General features: G+C 35.1%; 1 protein-coding gene across 1 annotated transcript; it reads left to right on the top strand.

The window, feature by feature from the left end:
• Positions 1 to 8,960, top strand: LOC306884242 (interferon-induced, double-stranded RNA-activated protein kinase-like). The gene is made up of 9 exons (XM_079439974.1): positions 1 to 294; positions 3,054 to 3,098; positions 5,504 to 5,623; positions 5,719 to 5,826; positions 5,910 to 6,026; positions 7,947 to 8,124; positions 8,196 to 8,331; positions 8,683 to 8,784; positions 8,898 to 8,960. Exons 1-7 carry the CDS (start codon positions 263 to 265, stop codon positions 8,325 to 8,327), a joined length of 732 nt encoding a protein of 243 aa, XP_079296100.1. The 5' UTR covers positions 1 to 262; the 3' UTR covers positions 8,328 to 8,331; positions 8,683 to 8,784; positions 8,898 to 8,960.

Below are 8,960 nucleotides of genomic sequence, written 5' to 3'. Positions count from 1 at the left end.
AGTTTTCACGTGACGTCACACCCTTATAGGATCGCCCACCTGGTGTGCAAGATGAAGTTCTGGGTTCGGTGTGTTTTTACAACGTTTTGCCCTCCAAGTATTCGATCCGGTCACGTGATGATGAATGCTGAATAATGCAAGACCGAATCGAAGATAAAGAAGGCTGGTTTTAACACCAACGCGGAACTCGGAGACTTTGGGTCTCTGGATCGACCAGAGCTGGTGGAAAGCAGCATCTGCAACTGTATTAAACAGAAGAAAGATGTCTATCAAATCTGAAGGGGACTCACTGAGGTATGTTTATTTGTTCAGAACTACCGAAAAGCTTTTTGTGTGAGATATTATGGAGAAGATGGGGGTGCGTTTGCCAAATAGGGTCGAAAGCATTGTTAATCAGTGTTTCTCGAAACCATAGACGCAGAGTCGGGCAGAACGGTTCCAACAACGATAAGGAATGGTTATGTTTCCACTTGAGTTCGGTTCGGCACTTTTAGGAACCATTCTCGAGTCAGGTCTGACCCCCTGCCAGAGTTTTACCTAGGTTTAGGAGTAGGTGTGGGGGAAGCGTTAGTATTAAGTCAGGCAGCGACTTCAACGAGGGGAGGGTAGGCTAATAATTTGGCAAGGGGTCGAATTTGGCCACAACAACGCAATTCTCAGCAATGTTAACCATGCTAAACCGTGCCAGAATGCGTGTAGAGAGTTTCGCTCTGTAACTGGCTGGCCAAGCGCGCTATGTGAGCGAAATAACCTAAATAGAAATGTCCGATCGTCCTCTTTAATGCAATCGCTGTTTACATCTCATACACTTGCGTTACCAAGTTTATACGAGCTATGTCATCACCCTCGCCGTGGAAAACGAAACTAGCCGACCCTTACGAAAAGTAATCATGGCAACAGTTAAACCACGGTTTTTCTACACTATCCATATTTGACCATGGTATTTTGTAAACTGTTAAGTCTGGTTAGTGTAACGCAGAGGAAAAAGAGCTATTAGAGGATCAAGTTTTTTTTAATGATAAAAAGAAAAAAGTAGAATAGAAACAGAATAGTGTTAGTTTTTTTAAAATAAAGAAAAAATAAAAAGATTGAATTATAAAATAGAGAGTTCTAGTGTTAGAAGCTCAAATGTAGATGTAAGAGATGTGTCTTTAGCCGTTTCTTGAAGCTGCTGGTATTGAGTTGGGCAGGTCGTTCCAACAGAAGGGAACAGTTAAATTAAAAGAGATGGTATATGCGCCGTTCACTTGCTTCTGGGTGGCACATAAGTCTATAGTGAATTTATGTAAAGGGGTGCATAGCCAGTCGTTGTTTTGTGGGCAAACATCAATACCTTGAATTTTATGCAAACGGATATCACTTATGTTGACATGTATATGTATTATTATTAATTAGTTTTGGCTTCCAGAATGTATTTTTTTATGGTTTGTTTTTGGTTTGCCAGGAAAGGTTTCTTAACGGTCCCCTAATGTTAGTATAACATTCACAGAACATTAGTTTTTTGTTCCCAAAACGTTATTTTTGATTCCCAAAACAATTTTGTTAAAGGGAGAGTTCACCCGAACAGCGGCGAAACATTGAAACAGCGTCTATAGTTTTTACCTGATCTCAGATCAGTTTAATCAGTTTTACACATTTTTCATTTTAGTGATTGGGAGGGATAGTTTGTAGTTTTGGGTTCCCTAATTAATGTTTGGCGGCCGTCGCTTGTCTTCCCGAGCGCTGTACCCCTTGTCCGGCAGCGGGTTATGGTTTATTGAATTGGGTGTATATATGAAGTGTTTCATTCGCCGGGGCGTCCTGGTTTAATGTGATTGATTAATGGTTACCGGCCCCCCGGCGTTTGTATGTGTGTTTGTAATTGTGTGTGTGTGTGTATGTGGTAGTATTAGGGCCGGTTATCTTCTTTAATGTGCCATTTTGTTTTATATTGACGACGGGTGATTTTGGCCCATACTGAGTGATTTTGTGGTGTGTATTTAAGTGTGTATTATTAATATTATCAGGCAACCCAAACCTGTTTCTTGATTTGAAACAATATCACTCATTAGAACATGCACAAAATAATTTTTCTTTTTAGATATTTATGGAAAATTAGCAAATGGAGCAAAATTCTGGCTATAAAGTTGAAAGGAATAAAGATTTGACATTTATCGTGATAATTATCGATATCATATCATCGATAAAATTGTGATAATTTTTTTGGCCATATCGCCCAGCCCTATGTCAGCATGCTTATTAACTATGCACACAGTGATTGGCTGATAGTCTCTGTCAGAGATTTATTCATAGAAATATTGTAGAGTGCGATATGTTGCCATATCCAAATATAGGTTTAAAAATAATTGCCACATTCAAATGAAGATTTTAAAAAGCAGGCTAAGTGTCACTAATTAAACAAGTATATGTTCAGCTAATTGTCGTGCTTCTCGTAGCGGATATGCATATAAACAGCCTTTTCTTTTAATTAACAAAGTAGAATAATCATGGCTGATAGTAAGACATGCAAATGTAAAAGAAAACCAAACCAAATGTTTATATTCTGAGGACGATTCCTGGCAACAGTCACTTTAGGATAGTTTGTGAGTTGGTATTAGTGACTTAGGAGTCCCCTTCACTTCTCGTTTCACAGTTTTAGGAGCTAGTTTTAGTGCTAAAACAATTTGTGAAATACTCTTAAAGCAAAAATGTATGAGTCCTAAATTTAGGACTGACACGCACACTATTTTTAAGATTTAAGCTACTTTTAACTTATTTTTTACTTTTACAGTTTACTTAAGATTGTGAATACGGGCCCTGGTATTAATTCAATCTTAAACGGATTAATTAAAAAGTTATTATTCTACCACCTGCATGACTCAACCAACAAATCTGCCACGATATTGTTTCAGTCCAAGCTAGCTGATTTTTTCAGTGATGCATGCTATAGCAGCGAGTTACTTCATTGTACGGGTAACGCACCCCAGAGCAAAAGTCTAATACAGGCTAGGTGAAGAAAAACATTGGACATTTACAGAATGATTTTTGTTTTCTTATTTATTCTTGTTTTTCAGTGAATCAAGTGAAGGCCAAGATTGCAGCCTGGCCTCAAGTTCATTGTAAGTAGCCTATACTGGACCTGTGTCATCCAAAATAACTTTAGATTGTAACTGGGGAAGGGAAATGTTCGAGTCAATTAGTAATGCCCATGACATATGTCGTGGGAACACCATACTGTGTTGAGGGGAAAAAACTTATTTTACTTATGGCCAAGAGTTTAATGCATAAACAAACCTGTGTGACTATTGCAATGTTGAACAGATCGCCAACAGGGGTCACTCACAGTTATAAATAATAAACTGTAATTGTATTAATGTTTAATGATTGCTTTATGTTAATTTAAATGTTTAATGATTATGTTGCCAAGTGTCTTGTGCAGTGATACACACAACCGTTGGGTGAAGTGGTCATAGCCGTGCTTTATAGTGAATAAAACATATCTGTTGACCTGTCAGAATCAAGGACTGGAACTAAACGTTTTATCATTTGAATTAAGAATGATCAAAGCATTACAACATGGCTATATATGTATATGTGTGAGTGTGTATGTATATATATATATTCATCTGTATCTCTTTATCCAATTCACCATCTCCATTATCTGTTTTAATACGCAAAATAGCCTATGTTTTGTAAATACTGTAAATGCCCGTTCTCCAATAAAGCTGTCATTCTGGCTATTTCTATAGGCACTCTTTCTGGGAATTAAACAAATTAGGCTATAATATTTAATTTTGGCTTGGCAATAATAGGCTATAAGTATAAATAAATATGTTTCCTTGAGGAATTAATCAGTGTTTGTGAATGAGTCATTTCATTCATGTTCATATTTTGTTTGTAAAGAAAAATGGAAGCTCATTAATCATATGGGCATACATCTACAGAAGTACAGCCATAAAGTCAAAGCTTTACTGTCTGCTTACTGTTTTCAGTACAGTCTTTCTAAAATAAGAGGAAATGCTCTACTTGTCAACTTAACCCTCAAGCATCCTTCGTATAGTAGCCCTTAATTGGTCCTTCTTGGATGAATTTGGGCACGGTCTCAGGTGTGATCCCAGTTTTTAAAATAAATAAATAAATGTCATATCACTATCTTCGATAAAATATTTTTGGTGTTTTTATTTATTTATTTACATCTAAAAGTACCTAATTTTATGTATTTTTTTTGTTATATTTAATATTTATTTTACTTCAGTAAATAAATTATAATAATTCCAGTAAGTTCAGACAGCCAAAACTTCAAAATTAAAATATTGAAAATATTAATAGCCGCTATAGCTGTGGTACTCAATGGCTGCATACAGGCTGAAATCTATAAACCATTGTTGTTACGAACTTAACTTCATAATTTTATTACAAGTTAAAATTGTAGAATTAAAAAATAAATAAATAAATAAGATTCGGTGAGACTATACAAAGATGCCAAAATATGCTTACAGACAAATCTGACCATGCTATAAGGAAGGAGACAGAGTAATCATTTATTTCTAAACATCAAATTTCAATAACTCAAAAAAGTAAAATGGTAGGTAAGAATAAACAATAAACCTAACAAGAAGCATGCTTCAGACATGTTTTGTATGGAAGCATCAACAAATCTTGCAGTAGGACTTCCATCTGACTTTGAAGTGTGTGTGTGTGTGCATTTATTGTGACGTATGAGGACACAAATTTGTATGACATAGATATTACAAGAAGAAGGTGACTTATGAGGACATTGCCTCATGTCCCCATATTATAAAAGGCTTATAAATCATACAGAATGAGCTTTTTTTTTTGAGAAAGTAAAAATGCACAGTCTCCTGTAAGGGGTAGGTTTAGGTGAAGGGTTGGTGTGCGGCGATAGAAAATACGGGTTGTACAGTATAAAAAGCATTACGCCTATGAATGTCCCCACAATTCACAAAAACAAACGTGTGTGCGTGCAGCGGCTGATTGGCACATTCAAAAAAAAAGTGAATGTGTGAGTGACTTTGTGTGTAAAGTGTGTTCTTTTTCGACAAAAAAAACACCGCTCTGTTATAGGCTCATTCAATGCTTTGTGGGTGTGTGTTTATGTGTGAGAGCGAGTATTTGCCACATTGAGAATGTTGTATAGGATCACCCCTTCATTTATGTGTATGTATGATCTGCATTATGTTGGATTTATTCATTTTTATTGGATAAATAAAAAAATGCTCAGAATTATAGTATTTCCCATTTCCCATCCATTTTCATATGGGTGCCCACTTAACTTTGTTGAATCAAGTCCATATTTCGTGTGTGTGTTCAGGTGGCAAACTTAGGAAAAGTAGCCAAGTCTTTGACCGCTATTTGAAAAAAACAAAAACAACATGATTTTGCCCAAATTTGTCCTGAAAGATTAAAAATAATAGAACAATTGGTGGAACAATTATGAATCATTTGACATTAAGCGCACAGCGATGTACTCACTTCTGTTGTTTACTGTATGTATCATCTATAGGTTATCTGAATTATTTGAAATACTGGGAAAGATTGGTAAAGGAGCCTTTGGTTCCATTTATAAAGTAAAGCATAAATATGATGGCAAGATCTACGCTGTGAAGCAAGTCAGCTTAATTGGGTAAGTTTATAATCGTCACAAAGTTGCATCTTATTTTAGATAGAACAGTTGACATGATTATGTGGCACTAAATGTTTATTTTCTGTTGTTAATAGGGAAGCTAATTCTGAGGTGCAGGAACTGGCCCGACTAAATCACCCAAACATAGTGCGTTACATTACATGCTGGCCTTCTGACAACTGTGCATCAAACCAAGACAGAAAGTAAACCCAGTTTCCAAGTAACCAAACATTGATAGAAAAATCTAGTACTTCTCAATAATGACATTAATTTGTTTTATGTTCAGCACACCAGGTTCTTCATCAGATGGAGTGATCTTTGAGAGAGACGGCTGTGAAGGGAGAGATGAAGATGATGATGATGATGATAATGACACAGGAATAGCAAATCTGAGTGGGACAGAGTAAGTCCAGCAGTCTTCTTATGAGACACTTGTTTATTCTGCTCCTTTATCATGTGATATTTTAAATAAAGACGTTTAGCATGATGATCCTTTGAGGGGAAACTGTTACAACAGCATTAGCTCAGGTAGAGCAACGGGTTCTCGTTTCATTTACTAATGTGGTTTACCTGCACATCTCTTATTAGCAACTAAAGAATGTACATATTCCTAAAATTAATATACTGCAGGTCACTTTGGATCAAAGTGTCTGCCTTCAATAGTACATGAATGAAGTGTAATTACAACAAGGAATAGATTTTCCTTGAATGTTTGATATATTTAAAATAGTAAAAAAAAAAACTATTTAAATTAACTGCTGCTCTGCAATTCCATCTAAACGGATACAAATTATTTTGTGGTGAAATAAATACTACATAAAAACTTAAAGTAAATTCTATATTAATACTCAATTTAAGCTTGTAGAAATTAAAGTTTGAACTTAAGTGTCACGCCCATGGACCTGTTGTGTGTTTTTGTTCCATGTGCTCCCCATGACCTAGTTTCCTCGTGTGTCATGCCCATATTTGGTTATCTTCCTGTTCCTGCACCTAGTGTGTTCATTGATTTCAGGTGTGTCTTGTCTGTTCCCTTCTTAAGTTCTGAATTTAAAGAGTTGGCCCGTGATTCCTTGTCTTCATGTTCAACGGTCGTGATCCTGCCTGCTTGTAATCCTTTGGCTGTTTATTAAAAATTGTTTGTTTGATTGAAGTTAACGCCACATCTCCTAGCTCCATGTTGTAGCAGCATACCGTGTTTGTGGTAAAAAAATTTCACTGTTTACGAGTTGTATTTACAGTGTTTTATGGTTGCTTTTGTTGTTAGGTTTAGTAGCTTGCTGTATTTTCTACTCAAAATGACCCATTCATACTTGAACACTATTCACTGATTGTTACCGTCATTGTGTATGAAGTATCGAGATCTTTGTGTTCATTTTGGTAATAATTATATTGAGTTGACAATCTTAAAAGGATAACATGTTGTCTACTTGCTTACATGTTTGTAAGTGAAACACATGTTTTAGTAGCATGCTTTTTCCCAGTGCTACATTGAGTAAATTTTATAAACTGTGACTGAGTGAAATGTAGCCTGCTTGAGTATTACAGATTTAACTTAATTAAGTAGAAATTACTCATTGAACTCTAACTGGCTACGTTAAATTTACTTGTATCCTTTGCTAAGTAGATTTCACTTAATTCAACACTTAAATTTTACTTAAAATATATGTGTGCAAAAAAAACTAATGACTTGTTACTCAATATTACTTATTTTTTTCAGTGTTGTAAATTATTTAACAGCACATTTTTTTTTACAGTGATAAGCATTACTTAAGTAAAATTTACAAAGTCAATAAAATTTACTGGGAATTCCCAAGTAAATTTAACTTAAAAATGTCTATTTAAAGCTACTAATTATGTTTAGGCTTTTACTTGTCAATTTTTTGTAAATTAACTAGCCTTTTCTGAGTGAAAATTGTTTCCTAGCTTTTTTCAAGTAAATCCTACTCCAATTTTGTTTCTGTGAATGTTAAGTGTAAGTGTCATTTTTATTTTATTATTTTTTTTTTAAAGCTCCCTGATCATTTCATTCTGATCTGATCGGTCTGTATGAGGCATTTCAGCATTGTTGGTTTTCTAAATTTGTCACATTGTGATGAATATTTACAAAGAGGCTGTCACTGAAGGGTGGAGCAGTTAGAATAATGTAATACACAATATTTAATTTGAAAGGTCATAGAAAGTGTGGAAATCTGTTTAAAAATAAATATTTTTTTGTTAAACATAAAAAGTAGACTTCTGGAGATAAATTAAAAAGCATGATACGGTCCCTTTAAGGTAATTCAACCCATGAGTCATGCCTGTTCTTTCTTTCTCATTTCATCAGGATGCATTTGTTTATTCAGATGGAGTTCTGCAAGGGAGGAACACTGACTGATTGGATAAAGGCGAGAAAAGATCTGAATAATCAGAGAACTACAGTGGAAATAAATAAAATATTTTATGAAATTATCAGTGGAGTGGAATTCATCCATGCAAACAAGCTCATCCACAGAGACTTGAAGGTATTTCATTTTAGTTACTGGGAGAATGGTCAAGCATTTTCCTGATATTTACCTGTGTACTTTCCTTTTAGCCTGATAACATACTGTTCGGCACAGATGGCAAAGTGAAGATTGGAGACTTTGGGCTGGTGGCGGCTCAGACCGATCAAAACGGTGACCCTAGAGAGGTCAAACAGAGGAACACCATCTTATATGAGTCCTGAACAGGTGACACAATTCTTAATATGGATATTCTTTTCATTTTATGAGCAAATCTGAAGCAGGGTTGTTTAGCTGTAAAATGGCCAGTTCGGGCCACAAGCTCATTTTAAAATATTATTATTATTATTATCATTTAAATAATCTAAAAGCTCTATAAGACTCCATAAGGTCCTCCTATTCGCCTGAAAAGGAAGAGAGAATGTAACTGCATGGAGAGATTTTTAGCTAGATATGACAGGCACACGCAAACCCAAAAGGTTTTTCATCATCATGAATTGTAAAATACATTTTGTAAATTAAGCAAAATAAAATTAAATGAATAAATGTAATAAAACTAAATATAATTGTTTACTTTAGGAGACCGAGAAGAATTATGAGGAAAAAACAGACGTTTTTCCCCTTGGGCTCGTATGGTTTGAGATGCTCTGGAAAATAGATACTGGTTGTGAAAGAGTGAAGGTCAGTAGTATTTCATGACAGTCATCAGTAGTGATACTGATATCTGCAACAACAAAAAAAGAGCACATTTAAATTTAACAATTTTTTTTTTTTTTATTATTCTGCCATTGCAGCTGTGGCCGGATCTGAGAGATCAAAGGTTTCCAGCAGAGTTCAGTGACAAATATCCAACTGAA

This window comes from Barbus barbus (assembly GCF_936440315.1).
Source record: "Barbus barbus genome assembly, chromosome: 18".
NCBI lineage: Eukaryota > Metazoa > Chordata > Actinopteri > Cypriniformes > Cyprinidae > Barbus > Barbus barbus.
This window is presented reverse-complemented; position numbering and strand designations above follow the sequence as displayed.

Excerpts from the sequence above, each read along its gene's own strand:
- LOC306884242 (XM_079439974.1), top strand. The coding sequence starts at position 263 with ATGTCTATCAAATCTGAAGGGGACTCACTGAG. Across the intron at positions 3,099-5,503 it reads AGCCTGGCCTCAAGTTCATT|GTTATCTGAATTATTTGAAA; the intron begins GTAAGTAGCCTA and ends TATCATCTATAG. Across the intron at positions 8,125-8,195 it reads TCATCCACAGAGACTTGAAG|CCTGATAACATACTGTTCGG; the intron begins GTATTTCATTTT and ends CTTTCCTTTTAG.